This window comes from Haliotis rufescens, unplaced genomic scaffold (genome assembly GCF_023055435.1).
Source record: "Haliotis rufescens isolate VD_foot unplaced genomic scaffold, xgHalRufe1.0.p SCAF_5, whole genome shotgun sequence".
NCBI classification, from domain to species: Eukaryota; Metazoa; Mollusca; class Gastropoda; order Lepetellida; family Haliotidae; genus Haliotis; species Haliotis rufescens.
The window spans coordinates 60,232,886-60,257,726 of record NW_025964223.1 but is presented as its reverse complement, the minus strand read 5'-3'; the positions used below and the strand labels follow the sequence as shown (position 1 = coordinate 60,257,726).

General features: G+C 39.2%; 1 protein-coding gene across 1 annotated transcript in view; it reads left to right on the top strand.

Moving 5' to 3' along the window:
- Positions 1-24,841, top strand: part of LOC124140365 (midasin-like) — a 158,930-nt gene that overhangs the window by 53,698 nt on the left and 80,391 nt on the right. The window contains exons 40-42 of the mRNA XM_048384590.1: positions 8,893-9,052; positions 22,708-22,821; positions 24,372-24,540. Of these exons, the coding sequence (XP_048240547.1) occupies positions 8,893-9,052; positions 22,708-22,821; positions 24,372-24,540 (443 nt within the window). The remainder of the gene's footprint in view (positions 1-8,892; positions 9,053-22,707; positions 22,822-24,371; positions 24,541-24,841) is intronic.

Genomic DNA, 24,841 nt, shown 5'->3' with positions numbered 1-24,841 from the left:
TTTTATATATTATTTCCTATTTGTGTGTGTCATGCTATGCAGTAAGGAACACAACAAGCTTGAATGTATCTGACCATCTATCTGTGCAGTAAGGATCAGGAGTAGCAGCAAACAAGTAACATAATTTATTCCTGTTATTTCCTATTTCTGTGAGGTGACTTTGTGGTGCTGGGATAAATGATGGAAGTTTAGTGCCAGACATTAACTATGTGACTCTCAGTCTCCTCCATATCTTGTCAGCCCCAGACCCAGCTGCAGTCGACATTGCCGACAATAAAACAGCGGCATGGCAACATCGGAGGATGCATTAGGACCTTTATGCCTTTCTTTTATGCATTGTTGTGTAACATTTGAAATGTACGAGACTTTCAAGTGTAGAGTCCTTTTACTTTTATGTGGGCCTTTGTTGAAGATGTGAGAGTTGTATGGGCAGACAGAGATTGAAATATTCTTGTCTGTAAGAGATGTCGCATGGGCTGTCTGGCTTCTCGAGATCGGCTTGGGACTCTGTGAGTAATAGAAATCAGAACGAGCCTACTTGCCTGTGGCTAATAACAGTTTCAAAAGGCAAGTGGGATGCGTAATGGCCATTGACTGCCTCATTCTCTTACAAGACAAACAGTCACCATGTGCCTGATGATGCAATTGAAGCCGGGTATGAAACAATATTAAAACCCAACAAGACAGTCGGGCGAGTGACCCATTAATGCTGCCTGCCAATCTTCAAAGTTACCTGCCTGCATTTAGACATTAGGAACATTAAAAAATCGCAAGGAATAAGAGACAAGTTGCACCTTGTTTCAGTTGAAATAATGCTAACAATCACTTGAGAATCTACGAGGAGTTATGATAAAACTGAATATATAAGTAGTCTTCAAATTATCTGCAAACAGTCGAACAGGTGCAGGAACATTTTATGCAGTCTGACAGAAAAGTTAGCAGCCATGGGCAGACGGACAGGCAATTATTTCTGACACTGAATTGAAGCTCCTCTTCTTCAGCCATTTTGAAACTTGTTATTGAGTTGCTAGAAAACACAGTGTCAGTCATCCACCTCAGGATACAGATGATCAACAAATGATTAATTTTAGATGTTATATTGGCACCTGGGATGATAAGATATTGTGATAAACAACTATTTTGCAAAATTATATTGTTTAACGTGTATCTTCAGATATTCTTTTTAAGTTAATTATTTCATTTGACTTTTTATCATCTACTTCAATTATGTTTCCTAGCTTACATATTCATATCATGATCACCAGACCAGCGGTACAGAGTTGCCTCCCTTAGCAGCCAGGATCTGCTGACCTGCTAGCACAATACACACACTTCTGGGTTACACCAAATGGTAACAGTTTGTTTCCTGTGGCACTATGCTCTTGGGATGTTATTTTATTTCATGATATCAATGTGTTGATGAATTCTTAATGTCAATAATATATCAATACAAATATCGATATTAAATTATTAATTCACTGCCACAGAAAAAAGTTTAATTGTCAAAATTACCATGTTAAGATGCACAATAAGGAGTCAGAAAATGCCATTTTAAACATTTGATGGATAATAAGGAAGAAAATTTATGGATGTCAACTTCTTTAGTAGAAGGAACACAATGTTAACACAAGGGATGTGTATTGGATGTGTAAAGTGTATCACAATATTTTACAATGCACAAGGCCGTATTGCAATACGTATCACAATATGTCGTGTAATTCAAAATTTTGAATTCCAAAGCAATTTGAAACATCAATGCAGGAATTGAAGTTCATACATGGAACAAAACAAGATGCTGGAACAGCCTAATTTTTAATCATTCAATAAATATGCAAAGATGCACGCTCGGGGACAGTGATGACTTGGTGTTACACCACTGCCACAGAAGAACTCCAGAATGCAGCAACCCATGCTTGCCGTAAAAGGCGGCCATGCTTGTCGTAAAAGGCAACTAATGGGATCGGGTGGTCAGGCTTGCTGACTTGGTTGATGCGTGTCATCATATCCCAATTGCGTGTGGATCGATGCTCATGATATTAATCACTGGATTGTCTGGTCCAGACCCAATTATTTACAGACCGCTGTCATATCGCTGGAATATTGCTGAGTGCGGCGTTAAACAACAAACCAACCAACCAACCAACTCCAGAATGTGAACTTGCATTTTGGAATTACGGAAACATTTTGAAGGTATTTGGCAAGTGAATAACATTAAACACATGATAAAAACAGCTATTTGAAATCATTCGATATACATGGCATAAAAACATGATATTGTGATACGTATCATGGAAAGAACGAACATCAATTTACCGATATCCTGGGTATACGGCACATCCTTAGTTAACACATACTTATGTATATTCTCTGTCTCATGGCATTCATTCACCTGATGAAGGAGTATGTATGTACTCCGAAACGTTGTGTTCCTCATAAAAAAGAAGTTGACATCCATAAATTCTCTTCCTTATGTGTATCACTTCTAAATGCCTTTCAGAGACTTGATGTAGTGGATCAGACTAGTTCATATTTGAGCTGACATGCCTTGACTGAGTGCAACTGACATTTGACTCATGGCGAGATAGGCTTTGGGCTTTACCATATTTCTTCTGTTAAATGTCCGGGCGTCTATTAATGTCATGCAAGCCATTGACCCGATATCTATTAAAGGCCGGTGTCTATAAGAGGCCTGATGGCAACTCACTACCTTACCGAATCCCAAATTCTAGTCATACACGGGTACATTTGCATGGAGTAATCATTACCAGGGTGCAACTAGGCTAATAGTAAGTGTAAACAAAACCAATTTTACAAGGGCGTGGGCACGAGCACGCTAGGGTGGGTTTAGTGGCATGCTTCCCTCCCTTCCAAAACCTGTAAAGGTTAGATGCTATTAAACACTATTTCCTGCATTTTTGGGGCGTTTATAGTAGATTTTATTTGTATCAAATATTGGATATTTATTAATCATATTGTTTTATCAGCGGTATACATACATGTTTCACTAACACATTTTCAACTTTCATTCAAGAAACATATATGGTGACAAATGAAATTTGAACATTAAAACGAATCAATAATATTACTTTTATGTGTTTTTACATGTTCATTTGTAGTATGTGATGGTTATTTATTTTTTCATATTTAAACATGAGCCGACCTATCATAAAATGAAAATAATTGTGAGAGAGTGGTTTGCTTATGTCACTAAGTATGTATATTTTGTGAAACACTTTAAAGGGCTCTCTGCTAGCCTGAGTGAAATCCTAGTAAGTATAGTTATATGAAATGTTCATGTATTTGTATATGCTAGTATTTCTTCAAAATAGCCTCTCAGTATTCGTTGACGGTCTATATTAACTCTGACAACTCGATAAGCCATCTGCCTCTAAAATCCTAAAATGCGTAAAGATTCTGATTTGCAAGTTAGACAACAAATATCGTGTTCGAATGTGTAGAGTTTGAATTAATGATTTACTCAATAGATGGTAAATTATTTGAAAAAAGAATTGTGTTGTTTTTTTAGGTTAGATTTAAAAAAAAAAAAATTCAGGTGTAAGCAATTGCTTTTCTGCTACAATGGTAGTTTCACCTCTGATAACATGCCATAAGTTAGCGACAGGGATCATTAATTTCATCAAATGAGAGACCGGGTATCTATTAGAGTTACGACATATAATAGAGGCTAAGCTTCTATTGTTTAGACAGACTGTATGACCTGGCATCAATGAGAGCCGAGCATATTTTGGAGGCTCTGCATCGAATAAAGGCAATACGGTAATTCCCAACACTTGAAGTGTTCTGGACACCCCCAGACAGTATTTTTTTAGGTCTTGATTAATCTTGGTTTTGACATTCATGATGTTACAGAAAATACAGCACAATATTAAATGGTATCAATATGTCATGTATCTTGGGCAATTGCCATGGCTCGGCAGCACCTTGCCGGTGGGAAAATAGCACAGAACCAGGCCGAATGCAGTTCATTTTGAACTTTGATTTTTAGCTTATATGGATCCATTGTGTGATCGTCCCCAGTTCACAGCTGGTAGATTTCCCTCCGGAAGACACAGTGTAACAGATGACATCTTAATCCATTCCAAGTCCATACTTCTTGTGATTGAACTTCCACACTCATGAATCCCCAACTGTTGCATCCCTTGGGCACACCAGAAACCTATGTTTGTGGGTTCGAATTCCGGTTCGCCCCGATTATATTTCTAGGTTTGTCAGCACCATACCCGTGTTCGTGGGTTTCATCGAAATGGTAAACGTCTGAGACCTGCATTACTTCTGGCTTTCCTCCCACATTAAGCTGACACACCGTGATATGACTGGAATACTGTTAAAAGCGGTGTTAAACCCTACTCACTCACTCACTCCACACTCATGATGAGTTCAGTTGCCTCGTACTTACAAACCACGCTGGACGTGAAGATTATCTGACATTATTCTATTATCTTAGCACTTATCCTTTTTCAATTCTGTTGTCTAGTATTTTATATTTATGCAAAGGATTTAGTCATTTATAGTAATACTAGTAACTGAAAGATTTCAGTTCAGTCATCAAGTTCTGCCTTCTGAGGATGCTATTCAGTCATGTTGAATGTAGCCAGTATCATATTAATTCCTTGCTTTTAAGGCATTAATGTGTCTTTGTTGGGGGTAACAATCTTGTTTGTTTAAGCTTGGGATGAAAGTGTTGCTGTTGTGTTAAGTGCGAAGACTGATCGATCATGTCCGTTTGAAGTGCTCCTTATTTTGCCTAAGACTCATCGGTACAGATCAACACCTGATATTGTGGTAGATTAATGATGATTAAAGTCTGAAGCTTTCGACTTGCTTCCCCACAAAAACACTAAACACACAACAAGCCTTTGAAACAGAGTATGGTCTGAGCTGCACATCTTTCCAAATTTAGAGAAAATGAGCTCTTTAGTACAGAGACGTCAGTCTTCCATGGGAAGTAGTTTTTATCAATATTGGATCTCTCCGATTGATGTGATTGTTACTTGTTTTTAACAATAGCAATATGAGGCTGAGGATGCGATGTCGGTGGCTCCACTGTCGTGTTAGACAGGATTGTGGTTACTCTAGCTGTCACTTAGCTGTCATATCATGCTAGGAATCATCCAGGTCTCGCGAGCGATCAGTCTCCCACGGACTATTAGTCGGCCTTTAGTGTGTGGGGATGTTGGGCTCTTTAAGGAGATACACTGATTTTTATTTCAGCGATCTTGTTCCATGAGCTCTGTTACTTGTTGATAGAAGGATTACCTTGTCCACGGAGTGTGTTTTGATAAATCATCTCAGCTGCATCAAGGACATTTGAAAACTTGGAGCAGCTGAAATAAGAACAAATGTTTCAGCTAATTTCCTTGTAACTGGTCTCAAACTATTTTTTACTGCTTTTCAATTTCCCATCTTACAAGTTTTGTTGAGATATTTTAAAATGGATATTATAAGAATGTTTTTGTTCATCGCTAAAAAGGCAGATTATTTTCAATTTCAAGCAAGAAGATGTAAGATGTCTAGATGGATGAGATTGCCCTCAGAGCAAAGTTGTGTTTAGGATAGGTACTTACATCAGATGTTAACACATTCTTGGAAAGAAAAAAATTTAATCACAAAGCAAAATATTTGATTCAAACCTTAGTTTTACGGAAGTTTGGTAATTCATGTTTGAAAAATGGATTATGGTTACTGGAAGATTATCTTTGAATAGTTAGGATGATAATTGTAAGGAATCTTATAAAACTCAAAAGAAGTTAAGGGAGACTGATTCTTCTATGTTTACTGGATTTAATCTGTCATGATATGTAATATGAAGTGAGGTGAAATGGAGCTTACCGTCATGTCCAAGATTATTGCACTTATATAGCAACGTACGTGCGTGCGTACGGGCGGGCCCGTGGCTGCTTGTACTACTCAGGACTGATGCTGATTTTGCAGTGCTAGCCCACTGAGATACCATACCGCAGTTTAACATGAATACCCCACTCAGACACAGTATACTGACTCCGAGCCGACCAGTCCTTGTTTTAGCCCTTCCCAAGCGCCAGACAGGGTAACAACAAGTACCTTCGTTTAATGTCTTTTGGTATGACACAGCCGGGGATCAAACCCCTGACCTTCTGCTCTCAAGGAAGCTCTATCACTAGACCAGGGAGGCGGTCATGTGTGATAGGAACAAACTTGGTGTTTTTAAAACTATTTTGAGTGGATCATTATCACTGTTTCTAACTTCTTTTGAGTAGGGGGCGGTGGGGTTAAAGTGGGTGAAGCGTTTGCTCGTCACGCCAAAGGTCCGGGTTAGAGTACCCACAATGGTACAATGAGAGAAGCCCATTTTCTGGTGTCGCCTGCTATGATATTGCTGGAATATTGCTAAAAGCAGCGTAAACTCCATACTCACTCATTCTTCCGAGTAGTATGTAATCACTGTTTCTGTCGTCTAAAGCGCCAAGATTTGCTGTGCAGGGTTGCATCCCTTGGGCACGCCAGAAACCTATGATTGTGACACAGTGTGACAGATGACATCTTAATCCATTCCAAGTCCATACTTCTTGTGATTGAACTTCCACACTCATGAATCCCCGACTGTTGCGTCCCTTGGGTACACCAGAAACCTATGATTGTGGGTTCGAATTCCGGTTCACCCCGATTATGTTTCTAGGTTTGTCAGCACCATACCCGTGCTCGTGGGTTTCACCGAAAAGGTAAACGTCTAAGACCTGCATCACTTCTGGCTTTCCTCCCACATTAAGCTGACATGCCGCGATATAACTGGAATACTGTTAAAAGCGGCGTTAAACCCAAGTCACACACTCACTCACTGTTTCTGTGGAGTGTTCTTTAACTTCTCTAGTAGTATATTTGCATGTAACAATGTGTAACATGTCAAATGAGGCTTCATTCCATAACATCTCCCTATGCCGACCTGCAGCGGTACCTGTACTCAACATAGCGTTACGACGTTGTGACCGTCAATAATTGATTCCCTAGCTCAGAAGGCTTGATTGATAGATTATGTGAGGATTATATCGACAGTCACATAAAGGTTGAATAAGTCTTTTGCTAATGCAGGTTAAATTTGACAGATATCCTTCTGAGCAAATATGATGAGAGTAAGGCCGGAGTGATGCTTGCGCTGATAGAGGGGATGTGTGATGAGAGCGGACAGAGAGTTTATCAGACCCCTGCACTATCAAACCCATCAATGCCATACTCAGCTCACGTTTCTTAAATACTTGCCAAATGCAGGGAATTTAGAAGATCAATTTATCTGAAAATTTAGTATTGTGTGGTGCTTAAGTGGGAGTCAAGGTGGCACAGTGTTGGTAGTGTTGGACTTACATGACACTGAGGTCCAGGTTTAGATCCAGCTGCAGCATTGTGTCTCTTTGGACAAGCAGGGACTCTACCCTGTCGTAATCTGCCCTGCTGCTGCTCACAGACTTAGTTTTTTACATAATTGAGAAATTGTTGGAAAATTAACCTCAATAAATACAGGAGACAGAAAGACATGAATGGAAAAACTGTATTTTGAGCTCAACTGGCCTGAAGACAAAGTGAGCTTTTGTCATCACAAGTCTCCCGTCGTCATCGTCAGCCCTATATGTTTACATTTTCAACAGCTTCAAAAAGACTTGGTGGAATCAGCTGTTTGTTACTATGTAGGGGTTCAATTTTCTTACAGGCATCAAAACTGGAATTTCAGTATGGCTGCCCTTTAAGTTTTTAAAAAAATAAACAAATTGAAATACTGAAATTCAAAAATCTTATTTTCCAAAACTTAAAGGGCCAGAAGCCTGAAATTTGGTAAATGATATGGGTACCACATGTAGTTCCAAGTTCGTTCAAGGCATCTTGATTGGGAATCCAATATGGCTGCCAACAGCCATGTTGGAAAATACCAAATAATCATAAGTCACCCATCATGAACATCTTATCTTCAGAAACCTTTGTACCAATAACTTCACATGCTTGTTCCCACCAATGATGACACCTGAAATTGGTCAAGAGGTTTGAATCAGATTTCCAATATGGCCATCATGGCAGCCATATTGAAATAGATGTTTATGGCCATTACTAAGTCATTTTTCCTCAAATGTTAAAACTTCAGTATGTGTGTAGTTAATATCAGGGGTCAGCATATATGTCCTGTTGGTATACCTATACTTTGGGGATCAACACATGTGTTCCGTTATTTCGCACTTTGACCATGCAACTGAATTTTGTCAGAACGTACTTCTTTGCACTGTAAACATTATCTACTCAGAAACCATTGGACCAATGAAGCTGAAATTACATGTACTTATTACCTATGTCTTTGTTGACATTTTAAACAGTTGACTTCATATACTGGTGAGCTACAGTGCCATGACATTATTTTTTAAGTATTTTTAAAACACATCTGTGACGTCATTCTATTGTTTGAACGCTCCATTATTTTTCAGGAATGGAGAGTTGCTTGTCAACTGTACATTATCTTGAAGCAGCATTTGAATTTTTCAAATATTTTCAACTACAGAATATTTGTCAAAGTGTAAAAGTAGGGATGAAATTTAAGTAGGGGAATATCCTCGTAACTCTCCATTCCTTAAAAATAATGGGCCTCTGCTCCATTATTTTTAAGGAATGGAGAGTTACTCGGACATCCCCCTCAACGTATATAATTTTTGTTTGGTCCATTTGTTAAATATGGTCGACAACAAGATGGTTGCATCTGACAGTTGACACATCATGGGAAATGCTGAAGTTAGAAATAATGTGATTATTTAAGGCAATAGAGTGTCACTCCAAGCCATTCTTGCTGCTCATTTAGACAATGTCAGTAGTGTAGCCAAATACTTTTGCTACGTTTGCATCAAATATCATCTCTCTTGTCAGGCGGATATATTTCGCTACGTGGAGGAAGTCGGAGCTGAAGTCGAGAGGATTGTGAAACGTGTACAGAGGACGCTGCTGTGCGAGCACACGACCTTGACCTCTACTACGGTACAAACACTGGATCGTGAATGGTCCATCTACACCAACTTGACCACACAAGGTAAATATTTACTTATTGTTTAGACTTTTATGCATATTAGTTAGACTTTTATAAGTGGCACCCATTCTGCTGCACATTTATGGTCAGGCATTTTCATGTATTATTCCAAGACAATTTGATGATGATGATGATGATGACCTTTTTATGATAAAATCACATCCTCTGGGCAATGGCCAGCACTCGACTATCTTATAACACCTCTGGGGCGGTAGGGTACCATGTCTACATACAGTAGATATCATACACTCATTGAGGGGGGTTGGGCAGCTTTGTGGTCAAAGCGTTCGCTCGTCACGCCAAGGACCCGGGTTCGATTCCCCACGTGGGTACAATGTATGAAGCCCATTTCTGGTCTCCCCCGATGTGATATTGCTGGAATATTGCTAATAGCGCCGTTAAAACCATGCTTACTCACTCACTCACTCCTACACATGAGTGAGTGAGTGAGTGATAAACTTCTCACAGCTTCAGCAAGTTTTCAGCTATTGCTGACGCCAAAGAGTATAGCGCTGACAGCGTTGTGTTTTGCTGGGGACTCTGGTTAATGCCTGCCAGTTATATTACTGACAGGGTAGCAAAAACACTCACTCCTGTAATGTTGATGTCATAAGGATTGTCTTGGCAATTATTGAACTTACTGACTGATGGCCCAGCTCAGATCGCAGGGAGTCTGGTTGTCAACTCTCTGCATGACAATCTTGAATGAAGAGTGTTTAATTTTTTTACTTGATCTCAACTTTACTTGTTTGATGCATGAAAGCTGGTCCAATTTAGACAGAAAGCACTCAGTGTCATTCTCGCTTCCATGTGAAGTTGGCAAATTCAGAAAGGTCACAGATTATAAAAAAATCTGCTTGATGAAATTGGACATTCTGATGTGTCGATTGTCTCCAGGGTTGCAAAAAAATACTCTTTTGTTTAATGATACCAAGGGGCCGTGATAAGGGTGATCAAACATGATACCAAAATGGCTGCTTGTCAACCACTGCTTCCACACACTGAAGATCAAACATGATACCAAAATGGGTGGTTGTCAACCACTGCTTCCACACATTGAAGATGAAACATGATACCAAAATGGCTGGTTGTCAACCACTGCTTCCACACACTGAAGATCAAACATGATACCAAAATGGCTGCTTGTCAACCACTGCTTCCACACACTGAAGATCAAACATGATACCAAAATGGCTGCTTGTCAACCACTGCTTCCACACATTGAAGATCAAACATGATACCAAAATGGCTGCTTGTCAACCACTGCTTCCACACATTGAAGATCAAACATGATACCAAAATGGCTGCTTGTCAACCACTGCTTCCACACAATGAAGATCAAACATGATACCAAAATGGCTGCTTGTCAACCACTGCTTCCACACAATGAAGATCAAACATGATACCAAAATGGCTGCTTGTCAACCACTGCTTCCACACACTGAAGATCAAACATGATACCAAAATGGCTGCTTGTCAACCACTGCTTCCACATAATGAAGATCTGTCACGTCTGAGTGAGTGTGTGAGTTAAAATTTAACGTCGCATCGGCATTATTTCAGCCATATGGTGACTCACTTCTGTAAGGAGTGATGGGGTAGCCTGGTGGGAACAGCGTTGGCTCATCACGCCAAAGGCCCAGGTTCGTTCCTAGCATGGTTACAATGTGTTGTTTCTGGTGTCCCCCACTCCATGATTCTGCGACCCGTGAAGATCCGGGGTAGAATAGGTCTTCAGCAACCCAGGCTTGCCGTTAAAGGCAACTATGCTTGTCGTAAAAGGCGACTAATGGGATTGGGTGGTCAGGCTCGCTGACTTGGTTGATGCACGGTCATCGATCCCAATTGCGTGGTTCGATGCTCATGATATCAATCACTGGATTGTCTGGTCCAGACTCGATTATTTACAGATCAACGTCATATAGCTGGAATATTGCTGAGTGCAGCGTTAAACAACAAACCAACCAACCAACCAACCAACCATGATTCTGCTGGAATATTGCTAAAAGCAGTGGAAAACCCAACTTACTCATCAGTTAGGGTGGCCTCTTCCCCGCACGGCAATTCAATTCCCATAACTCTGTGTAGAAATTCAGTTTGGCCTGTTTTTACATTTTTCCCCCTTTTTCGTATCAAAAGAGTATTAATTTGCATGAAGAAAGACACAAATAGTAACATACATTCATAATGTTTGTATTAGTGTACTTTTGAAAAAAAAATTGACAGTAATCTTGACTTAGAAAGGGAAAATGTAAAAAAAAATGATGCAAAACAGTAGGGTAATTTCAATTGGCAACTGCAAACTTCATGTGATTAATTTTGTAATAAAACTTATATCATTAGAATCACAAATGCACAAGGAATACTATAACGCACCGTAACGCGATGTTTTTCCCCAACTTCCATGCGTAACGCGGTGGCGAAAAAATATCAAAAGCAGGAGAAATGTGTTGGAATTGGTGGGCAAGCCGTTCGCGTGCGTTCAAGGGAGATAACCGAGTGCGGCTTATTTACCATCAGCTGCCAAGAAGAAGAAGCGCCAATAAAATATACACCTATAAGTACATCGTCATTTTTAAGCGTAATACAATGTTGCCTTCAACCAAAAAGACATTGGAGAGAGAATAAGGAAATTCTCAAGAGCTTTGACTGTCTTAAGTATCCAAGAAAAGACTTTTCGTCACATTTTGAGAGCTCCTTAACCGGATGTGCAGACCACTTGAGAGTTCTTCCACCGGATCAGCTGACTACATGTGCCTAATGTCAGGTCTCATCGTATTGTCAACGCAAGTTACACCATGTGAATTAATTATGGTAATTCCTACAAATACAATCGTGATCTTTGCTGTAACACACAGGAAATGTTATGTAATGAGAATGTCGGGCAGGTGTTCTGTTTATGTAATAAACTTGTCAGTGTCACCAAGTTGTTTATACAGTGATTTATGGCACCTCATTAAAAAATCAAAGCCAGCATTTCCTCGAACCCACGAATTTTGCACGAGAATTTTTAGTTGTTTATATAGGGGATTATGGCATTTTCTTGAATCCATGAATTATGCATGACAATTTTGATAACATGAGAATCGCAAATGCTTACGGAACACTGTAACGCAGTGGCGAAAAAAAAGGAGAAATGTGTTGGAATTGAGACAGCAAATTTCAATATATTAAAACAAGATAACGCGGTTGGTTTCCGTGGATATCGCCTGACAAACATGTATGTGGGATTTTATTATATATAAATCTGCCGCCACACAATTGAATCGAAAATTACATTCCCCAAGAAAATACATTTTCAGAAAAGATCGAAAGCAGGAGAAATATGTTGGAAATTGGGGGAACATGTGGTATTTTATTAGCGAGTTTAATTGTGAACTGGTGAAAGCATATATATATGTGTGTGTGATGGCGATACTCACCTCAATGTTCCCTTCCGCTACTTTATTATGTGGCGATACGGTACGGAATAATTCGAGCATGCGAAAGACGTTCGTGGGATGTTAGTCATGTCAGTCGGCATTTGTCACCTTGAGTTATCGGCACGGACTCGTTGTTTAATGCCAGAATATATACATGAGAAATCTTTGTCACATGTGGTAACCAAGCACGATATGTCCACGAAGTTCAATATTTTCAACACCCGCGCGATTTCCATCTGAAAAACGGTACCCATTGTTGTAATCTGACCAACCATGATCCGGCAAAAGGATGACGGACAAAAAGCTAATTTCCGGCGCAGTGGTGACGTGGCATTACACCTAATTTGCATATCATGTGACACAACATTTCGTAAACAAATTATTTACCAAAACTATTTAGACTGTATTGCTACTGGCTATAAATTATCGCCAACTCCCCGTTGTCGCACGGGATATCATTTTAATTTTGCTCGTTTTCATTGGAAGAGAGAAAGATTTATCCGAAAATGACAAAACACTTGTGAGGAAATATTTTTTAAAAAAAACCCCACAATAATCGCCAAGCCCGAATACAGCTTTATCAAAGACATGTGGGCCATCGCGACTTATTCACTCGAAAATAAAAAACAAAACACAATGACGCACTTCCGTTCTGGCATTGCTTCCTATCGGTCAGTCATTTCTTTCTCAAAATACAATTCTGAAACCTATTTGAGCTGTACGTAGCATGTGTATATATCGAAATCCATAGTACATATGATAGCATGTAGAGATCGAAAGTGGGGAATATTGGTTTGCAGACGACACATTTGTAATGTCATTTGTATAACTGAAGCGTATATGCGTGATCACGTGGCACGTGCTGTGAAGACGACGGGAAAGTTATACACGTTATAACAGAGATCAACTAAATCATTTTTCTCGAACTGAAATCACGGAGTGACAGAAATGAAAAAAAAAACTGGCGATAACTGGTCGGTAACCAGTAGCTCTATCATGTCTACAATGAGGTCATGGGACAACGTAAAAGTGATCTGTGTGCTGTGTATGTATTGAAATGTTCTGTAATGAGCATGTCGGGCAGGTGGTTCTGTTTATGTAATAATAAACTTATCAGAAGTTGTTATCATGGTTATACAGGGATTTATGGCATTTCCTTGAATCTACGAATTTGATAACATTAGAATCGCAAATGCTTACGGAACGCTATAACGCAGTTGTTTTTAACTATTTTCGCCACCTTCCATGCGTAACGCGGTGGCGAAAAATATTTAAAACGCAGGAGAAATGTGTTGGAATTGTGACAGCAGATTTCAATATTTTAAACCATGATAACCATGATGGTCTCCAAGGGTATCGCCTGACAAATATGTATGTGTGGTTTTATTATACATATGAATAGACAACAACAGTCGTCAAAAACGGCGATTACAAGAATAAATGGCTTTCATTTTCAGAAAAGATAAAAAGGAGGAGAAATATGTGGGAAATGGGGGGACATGTGGTATTGTATTAGCGATTTTAATTGTGACAGCATATATGTGTGTGTGATGGCGATGTTCACCTCAATGTTCCGTATCGCCAGTGCATTATGCAAATGCTTACACCATGTACACAAATGAACACGGTTGTTTTCGACTATTTTCGCCAATCTCCATGCGTAACGCGGTGGTGAAAAAAGATCAAAAGCAGGAAAAATGTGTTGGGATTTGGGGGCATGTGGAATTTTAATAGCAATCAAAATAATTGTGACAGCAGATTCAAATATTTAGAACCACGATAACGCGGTTGATTACCATGCGTAAAGCATTACCAATATGGATCTGGGGTTATATTATATATGAATCTGCCGCCACACAATTGAAATCGATAATAAAATCCCGACTGTCCTCATTGGATAAATGAAGCTTAAATATACGATTAGCAAGCATTAAATACCAACGTGTTGCGCATATGTCTAAAACCCTTTCAACTGGTGGTTCTTTAAGGGAACACCAGTTGAAAAGGGTAAAAGACATATGCCTGGCGAATCATATTTGCATTACCAGTGGTGCTAAGCGCTTGCGGGCCTCTTTTATAAGGCGCCGAGACAGCGACAATTTAACGAACTTGTGGTAAATATAGTTTCACGGAGTTTTTGCTCAGTTTAGTTACTGCATAAAACATTATGACATCGGGTAAGTCGAAGTGAAACGGCGATTACCTTGATTACTTCCGTGGCGAAAAAAGATATAAAAAAACCAGGAGAAATGTGTTGGAATTGATGTGCATGTGGATTCAAGCAATTGAGATACGATGACATGCCAGCAGCCCATGCTTGCCGTAAAAGGTGACCATGCTTGTAAAAGGCGACCAAAGTCAGCGACCCTGATTTGGTTGATGCATGTCATCAATCCCAATTGCGTGGATCGATGCTCAATATGTCAATCACAGGACTGTCTGGTCCAGACTAGATTAATTACAGACCGCCGTCATATAGCTGGAATATTGCTGAATGCGGTATTTAATATATGTTGTGTTGGAGGGAGCGTTATTTACATAAGCCAGTTTGGCCTGTTTACAAATCTCAGATGAATAAAATATGATTAACCTATTATAACATGTTGCGGGGTGTCTTATTTCATACAAAACCAATGTTCTTAAACACATCACCTTGGGTGAAACAGAATTATTTCCTTGTTTTAGCGTCGATTTCATAATGCTTACATGCGTATGGGATAACATAAGATTGTTATTTGATGTTGTTAATATGCTGTGGGGCATTTGATATTTACAGTCCACATGCCCACGGTGATTTTCTAATATATATTTCATATGCATACAGTACTTCTAGAAATAATGCAAATTCCTCAATCGGCATACACATCTGCCATACACAGGAAACTCTGTATATTTAATTATCCACTGTGATTAGCAGTTATACAGTCCCCCCCCCCCCCCCCCCCCGATAACGCGGGTCTCAGGGCCAATGGACGACCCCAGTGTTATTCCAATTATGGAATGTAGGTCGGGTGATAGTTGAACTAAAGAGGAGTCCAATACATGTACTGTATATGCACACTTGATGACGTATGTACGTAAATGCGCATGCATGGTTTCGACAGAAGAATTGCCGGTGTTTGTGAGAATAAATACAATGTATGATTTTATTTTTGTTCGGGTAAGATCGATCTTTTGTAGAAGTTTTGATGTTCCGTTATTATTAACTACTTTGACTGTTGGGCCCATTTGAATGCAAATATAGTAAGATATACATGAATGAAATAATCTTTTGGGCTTGAAATTTCATTACTTCGCCAGAGATGAGTGTCCCGTCATGTCGGGATAGCGTAAACCACGCAAACAGTGCATTGTCCAGTGTCTGGTCGTACGCCGTCTTGGGGCGGTCTGGTAGCCTAGTGGTTAAAGCGTTCGATCGTCACGCTGAAGACCCGGATTCGAATCCCGACGTGGGTACAATGTGTGAAGCCCATTTCTGGTGTCCCCCGCCGTGATATTGCTGGAATATTGCTAAAAGCGGCGTAAAACCAAACTCACTCACTCACTCACGTACGCCGTCTTTTCCTGCTTCATGTCTCTGTCTTCTGATGTCTTCTGTCTTTAGCCTGTGAATCTCTTTCTCTCTTGATCAACGCTAACTTCTCCGCAATGCTTGTCGTCTGCTTTTCACTGATGCCATGATGAAATGGTACAGAAAAACTGGGAACTGGACTTTTATATACCCAGTATGATTTCAGCACTAACTTCTTCTCACTTTTAATGTTGTTTCAGATTAGTTTTAACTCTTACACACGCGACACGCTTGATGTTTAAAACTAGTCACAGCACAGATTGATGTGTTAAATTGATGAAGATGGAAGTCGGATCATAATTGGGTCCAGATACGGAAAACCTACGTCGTGTGTTTTAAACAAATAAAAATAACAGGTGTTCATTGTTTTTTGGACATTAATTGTATTAGGTAATCCCTGTACTATCACCAAATACGCGTAATCAAATGGGAAGCAGCATGAAATTTATGGGAGCCAGTGATCACCCCGCAGTCAACTGGGATGACGCAATACAGCACGTGACTTCTCCCAAAATGAACTTACCCCTCCACGTTAAAATATATCGTCGCCTCTTCGATTTCTTTCCCGTGGTATGATAGTTGATGACACCACGAATTAGCCAAAGTACTATGTATGGACATCACAGGCGCGGCGTTTTGCGAGAATACAAAGATTATTTGAATCGGAATTCGCTCGATCGTTCATACTTCCAGCCACTGGCGAAGAATTGTGAAAATGCAAGAGAATAGAAGCGAAGCGAAAATTAATGTATTGATGTCAATATCGAAATATTTGCTATATGATTGTATATGAACACATTTAATATTAATAATATACCAATAATTGCCCAATAACATATGGAATTGATAACGGGCTAAAATATTTTAAAACAAATTATGATCTAAAAATATTATGCTATTTTAATATAATACATAATACATGTTTCAGTTGATTTAATGTTTTATGTACATAAACATGTACAAATACAGGGAGATATCAATAAAGGTCTGAAATACTCCTAAACGTTCATCCAGTAATTATGAATGCGTCAAATTAACAGTCACAACAATAACGCGTCAGGCTGTACTTGACAATGACACACCTTACGAGTTTCTTTGTCAACAAGTAAGGGGTAGTATCTTGGATATGCATTAAGGTACTTATATCAACTTTAAACAGACGTGCGTGTCTCGAATTCCTTGAATTAGCTGTATGGCAGTGTGAACCATGGAATAATTTTAATGGTTTGACAATCGACCGTGCAGCAATATACATCTACAATATACTTCATCGCTATTTAGACCCGTTAATCCGACAGCCTCGCACTCCCGACATCGACACACCGAATTTGCAACGAACCACTGAAATCACTTATTAGTCTCGTTAATCCGACACGGTGATCAACGTACTCCGTGGTCATCTGCCCGCGAGTACACAGACACGTGTTTTGATGCGAGACGAGTCGGCGAGTAGCTGCATATTTCAACGGCTGCAGAGATAAACTTGCTTAACAATAAACAACTACTGCTTTCAATAAACAAAACAGGATTAATCACATGCCTGGATTACCTCAATCTTATTAAACTCATATACAAAATCTCGCAACCGCTGTGTACTTTACAGGTCACGTCAGAACGACCTTCCGCGAAGTTTGACCGACCAATCAAATTACTAACAGGAAGTCGACACAAGCCACTATGAATTGAAAGCAGCTTTCTAAGCATTTGCGGCACTAAATTACTCACGGAAATGAAAAAAAACCCTGGTTTTTTCGATCTCAGATTTTAAATAAATGCAGTTAATATACAAAATATATAAATATTCAAACAACTCAATTAGTACTAATTGGGCTTTGGCACAAATACAGCGTATCAAAGGTTTTTATATCTTTTTACACGTAGACTGTTGTGAAACTGAGCATAACCAGGTGTTTGAAGATCAAGGTGAATGTCCATGACCTATGACACCTTGACGACAGGTAAAAACAGGTAAAAACCCACGTGCATGTGATTTGTCAGTGGTTAGTGATTTGTCAGTGGCATTGTGGGATAGTGAATCATCGTCAAAATATCAGAACGTAAAAGTAACATATTCCCTTCTCAAACAACTTACATGTCATTATTATTATGTACATAAACATAGCTGTTATTTTGATAACTTTTTTCCAGGCTAATTTCCATAATGCCTATAGCCTGTATCTGCCTTGTCATTTTGGACTTAGTTTTATTTTTGAATGTTGAAAGTGCCTACAATTACCTCCTGTAAAGTACATTTTGTATTGAGCACTGAGATAAAACTAGCAAATCAAGACTAGTACTTTTCCAGTTGTTTTGTTATTTCGTATTTACATCTACGTAATGCTTTGTGTCGATTATTAAATCCAGCAAAACAGTTTTTTTCCATTTCCATGAGTACTTTAGTTTCAAATTGCCGACTTGCATTCCCAACTATGCCTTATAAAGTATTTTAAGTCAGACATACAGTCCGTATAAGTAGTTTTTGAAAACGTATTCCGCTAACATTGTAACATAACAATATGATTATTTCCTTTTTTATTACGAGTTTGAATCGTTATCGATCGTGTAGTTGTCCGATTTTCGATCACGAACGTTAAAACAACCTAATTTCGTTTATAATAAATAACGGAAGAAACGATGAAACATACATGTAAACACGCGCGCGCACTGAATATCACAGGCAACATTGTGTGTAGAAAAACATACTGTCCAAGTTAGCCAATGGAATTTATGCCCGGGTAAAAATATTTGCATAAAGCGAATTCCGACCTGTCGACAACGGACAAGTACGTAAACCATCTGTCTTGTCATTGAATAAGATCATGTTTTCTTCCCCATTTATATTTATACTTAATGTTATTATTCTTGCAATTGCTATAGTGTAAATTATAGCTTATTCAACATATTGTTGCCATAACACGCGCAATTGAACTTGCAACAAACACCCGCCTGAAACACGTGGTGCTCTTTGTGATGCTGATGTATCCCATAATTATTATTGTTCGTGTTCCCTAATAAATGGAGCTGTTGATGACATCTGAACACGATTTCAGAATGAACATATATATTTGGTGGGACTAAATATTTCATAAAGCAAAGAAACAAGACAACAGGCGTACGGATTTCTTCCGTTGACTTTTATTTCTAACATCCTCAAATAAACGATCAAAACGATATGCCTTAACTGTTCCATGACGTGGATGAAATAACTAATCAGCTGCTACCGTATTTTCTTGAGTATAGTGCGCAATATTTGTCCAAAAAACATAGCTGTGTAGAAGAGGGTGCGCATTATACACGAAATAATGACTTTTGATGATTTTTCCCCCCCATGGAAAGATATTGCCGTGGGCACGTAACACCGGAAATACCATGTCAACAATTCCATACTAAAGTACGCAAATTAATAATGTAATTACACTGTCTGGCTATAAAAAGTGTTGGTTTTTTTATATCTGGACTTATGTACGTAACTTATTTCATTAATTCTATTCAAAATTCCTTTAAATATTGTTTTAATTAATTTCGGCGAAATCGAATGCGAAGCGAGCGGAAGATCGCGCAACTCACCTTTTATTAACAGCGACCACGGTCAGATTACTGCTATTGACGCCTTGAAACGAACTTTAATTGACAGAGAATGGATACATATATCATAAATGCCATACTTTGACTCGTTAAAAGTCATATTTGTTATAGTTTGACGATTCTATGTCAACACGTAGTTCTCTCGATCACGTGCGCGAGAGCCTTGACGGTGACTGGTCAGACTGGTTCCATGTAAAAAATTATTACCCGGCAATAGCGATCAGCTGCTTCGCTTAGGGTTATTATTATTTAAAATATGTTTAGTAAAAGCTGCAACTAAATTAACAAGATATTGGGATATATTATTACTGATAAAAAATAGTTTCAGATACAATTTTTGCCGATCCTTGCATTAAAATACTGTAAAGTTATATATCATTGGGTGTGTCTTGACCGTATCACCGGTAGATTCCAAGAAAACGTGTGTACAGCTGATAGCTGTGTCCGGCTTAGTTTACGAGAAAATACACAAGGTAATCTTAATCCCTGGATGTAAAACAATGCCTGGCAGAACAAAAAATACAATTTAAACGATAAATAAATTTGTCTGGTGATTTTTTATCTCAAATTTTGAATTTGTACTGACCAAGTTTCTCATCACCCGTTCGTTTACCGGAATTCGCTGAAGGGGTAGATCTACAGTGTAATTTATTTCTGCACTTGACATTTGATTTTCCCCCCTAAAATACTGAATCCGCTAGAGGGGGTTGCGCACTATACTCAAGAAAATACTGGTAATTGATATAGGAAATACCCACACACTTGTGTGAACTCTCAACATCTACTGAATGTCGTATTGAATCGTAGACCATTCATTGTGTGCTATGATGAATAGATAAACCACTAAACTCGTGAAGTTCACGTAATAATTTTCAAACAATCCTGATAGTGCAACAAGTTAATTTTAAATCACACACATTCAAGTACACACACGTCTTTCCATGTATCCACATTCACCCGCTAACCGCACAGGCCGCAGACACCTAAACGAGCCTCCTGGTGGTAATGAAGGCCGGGAATCAACCAAGCGCTAACGGTGAAGTGACACCAATACACAGGACATTCAAAGTCCTTTTACACGCGCTTCAGTGACTTTGCCCACGCACGCGAAAAACCGGGTCCTGCAGTAGGAATTGAAAATCCACATCCCAGAGAGGCCACCCTGACTGCTCATGTTGTTTTTGTCATGGAATATACGCAAATGTTTATGTAGTGATGAGTCATGAAATCGTTAATCACTTAGTAAATGTAAGGGTTTTTTTCATTTATCAACTCAAGAGAAAGATTTTCTGTTGAAAACACATGTCACAATCAATTATTGTGCTCCCCTGTGTGAAGCACAGACAGTCCGGTAGCGCTGTGTGGTCATGGAGACAGGATGACATTCAGACAGTACAGATCAATCCTGCCAGCACTGGATATACAACACTGACGTGAAACATATTATGTAGACTGACATTTAGTCCGAGTTATAATTATGTCCACAAAATAATTTACAAAATAAAATAAAAATGTCTATGGAGCCCAGAAAATGCTTAATTTCATTAAATGCCTAATCATTCTAGGCGTGAGTTGGACTCCATCCAGAAATTAAGTTTTTAACTGGGAGGATAATAATGGATGTTATAGTGCTGAGTGTGGTGTTTGGAGTTTAGTAATGGATGTTATAGTGCTGAGTGTGGTGTTAGGAGTTTAGTAATAGATGTTATAGTGCTGAGTGTGGTGTTAGGAGTTTAGTAGTAGATGTAATAGTACTGAGTGTGGTGTTAGGAGTTTAGTAATAGATGTTATAGTGCTGAGTGTGGTGTTAGGAGTTTAGTAATGGATGTTATAGTGCTGAGTGTGGTGTTTGGAGTTTAGTAATGGATGTTATAGTGCTGAGTGTGGTGTTAGGTGTTTAGTTATGGATGTTATAGTGCTGAGTGTGGTGTTAGGAGTTTAGTAATGGATGTTTTAGTGCTGAGTGTGGTGTTAGGAGTTTAGTAATAGATGTTATAGTGCTGAGTGTGGTGTTAGGAGTTTAGTAATAGATGTTATAGTGCTGAGTGTGGTGTTAGGAGTTTAGTAATGGATGTTATAGTGCTGAGTGTGGTGTTAGGAGTTTAGTAATAGATGTTATAGTGCTGAGTGTGGTGTTAGGAGTTTAGTAATAGATGTTATAGTGCTGAGTGTGGTGTTAGGAGTTTAGTAATGGATGTTATAGTGCTGAGTGTGGTGTTAGGAGTCAGTAATAGATGTTATAGTGCTGAGTCTGGAGTTAAAATGTTAGCATATTGTTGCATATGCTCAGAAGCCTTAAGCTTTTTTTAGATTTCCTTGTTAGATTGAAGAAAATCAACCACTGATTGTATTGTATCGTTTTGTTTTTCAATTTCTAATGTTTTGTGTTCTGTAAAACCTTTGGATTGAGTGAGTAAGTGAATATGTTCTTATGCCATTTTTAGCAATATTCCAGCAATATGACGATGGGGGACACCAGAAATTGGCTTCGCACATTGTACCCCTGTGAGGAATCGAACCCGGGCCTTCGCTGTGATGAGCCAATGCTTTAACAACTCGAATATATCAACTCCACTAAACCTTTTGCGTGCAAACTGTTTTCAACATATGAACCAAGTCATTCAGACATATTGTTAAATATCAAGTCAGGAAAGTCAGATAGGTAGTTGCCTTTACAAAAGTAGCCAAACCCAACATGTCTGCAATCTAAAAATAGATCCATTTGAATTGATTTAATGCATCTCATATGGTAAAGACTATGCAGAGCATAAAATACAAGGAACCAGTTTATGCGACAAGGGATGAATGTCATCACTTCCATTATATCACTGTCAGGAACAAGGTATCATAGATCTTTCTGTTATTCGTGTACAAGATGGCAGATTAAGTGGCATGCATTGATGAATGGAGGGTGTGTTCATCAAAAATTAGAAGGAGAATTTATTCAGTAGATGTGTAAACATGCAAAAAGCTTATTGGCCCCCCAACATATCCTTGGTGCAAATGTGATCTTGCACTTTTCAAACTAGGTGAACTTTGTGAGATGAGATTCAGTATTGCGACCCTTCTGTTCTGTTCAGGTACTGGGGCTTCGACTGTTGAAGAGTACGAATGTTTGAAGGCCAAGGTGAAGGCCATCTGTTCGTTGTTGATGCTTCTCCACAAGATCCATGACCAGAACAAGCTGATGCCAGGTAGGTCCGGGGAATGCTATTGCTTGGTCATGTGACTTTCGGGTAACTCCCAGACATGACATCAACACCTTGCTCTTCAGAACACCGTAGTTTGCAGATGTTAAAGTAAATGGGCTTGACTGGAATCTGCACCCTGCTTGATTGTCTGATTGTATGCCTTTGAAAGAGTTGGTTTAGAGCTTAGTGTGTCAGACAGTTAAGTCAGGGAATCAGTGGCAGATTGAGGGGTTTCATGGTTGATTCAAGGCAAAGATTCAGCAATTCATGGACCATGTCTTCCGATTAATAGATTGATGTCGGCAGAGGTCATCATGACACTTTGCAACATGTTATTGAAAAACTGAAATGATTTGCATATTTCTTCTACTCAATATGTTTTTTTCTGAAATATTAAGTTGATTGTTTAGGTGCAATGGTGGCAAAAGTTTTCCTTATTTAGTGCATGTTATCTGTGATGTTTATGCAGAAGTGGAAGTTTTGGGAAAGATGTATTTGCCACATCACCAGGAGTGACATCATCCACTCGGGGAAGCGGTGGGGCATTATTCACTCAATTGTGCTTTGGCATGTTAGGCTTGAGATGACAGTGATAATACTGTCAGAATTTGGAAACAGTTATCATAGGAATTAGATAGTGTTTTGTATGCTTAAGGTGAAAAAAGGGAAATTTGAGTGATTGAAATTAGCACACTAGTGTTATATCCTGGGCACTATCTACTTGTGTTATGTCCTAGGCACTATCCACCAGTGTTATATCCTGGGCACTATCCACCTGTGGATTAACCTGGGCTCTATCAACCAGTGTTATAGCTTGGGCACTATCCACCAGTGTTTTAATCTGGGCACTATCCACCAGTGTTTTAATCTAGGCACTATCCACCAGTGTTTTAATCTAGGCAATATCCACCAGTGTTTTAATCTGGGCACTATCCACCAGTGGTATAACCTGGTCACTATCCACCTGTGGATTAACCTGGGCTCTATCAACCAGTGTTATAGCTTGGTCACTATCCACCAGTGTTTTAATCTGGGCACTATCCACCAGTGTTTTAATCTGGGCACTATCCACCAGTGGTATAACCTGGTCACTATCCACCTGTGGATTAACCTGGGCTCTATCAACCAGTGTTATCGCTTGGTCACTATCCACCAGTGTTTTAATCTAGGCACTATCCACCAGTGTTTTAATCTGGGCACTATCCACTAGTGTTTTAATCTGGGCACTATCCACTAGTGTTTTATTCTGGGCACTATCCACCATTGTTTTAATCTGGGCACTATCCACTAGTGTTTTAATCTGGGCACTATCCACTAGTGTTTTAATCTGGGCACTATCCACTAGTGTTTTAATCTGGGCACTATCCACCAGTGTTTTAATCTGGGCACTTTCCACCAGTGTTTTAATCTGGGCACTATCCACTAGTGTTTTAATCTGGGCACTATCCACTGGTGTTTTAATCTGGGCACTATCGACTAGTGTTTTTGCTTGGCGTTATTCACTAGTGTTATGGCATGGGCACTATGATCTAGATTTGTGTTGATTCTTCTAGGTGGTCTAGAAGAGCTCCAGTCTCGGGCGGACCACCTTTGTGGGGTGGTGGGAAGCGAGAGACTGAGCAGCGCCGGCAGTGGCGGCACCTTCGAGTGGGTGGACAGTCTGCTGGTGAAGGCTCTACAGAATGGGGACTGGCTCCTCATTGACAACGTCAACTTCTGCAGGTAATTCTCAAGTTATCACCATGTTAAAATCTGATCAATGCCTAACACAATGACTTACAGGACAATGAACATATATTCTCTCATAAAATGGGAAAGGTAGAGTGGCCTAAGTCGTTCATGTGAAGGCCTGGGTTCCATTTCTGGTGTTCTCCAACATTATATTACTAAAATATTGCTAAAGCCATAATGATTCACTCACTCCTGTGAAATGTTGACACTTTGGTTGGAAATTAATGAAACTAGTTTAAATCTGACAGATTCACTATAGTAATATGAAAGAATTGGGTGTAATTTTACTTCT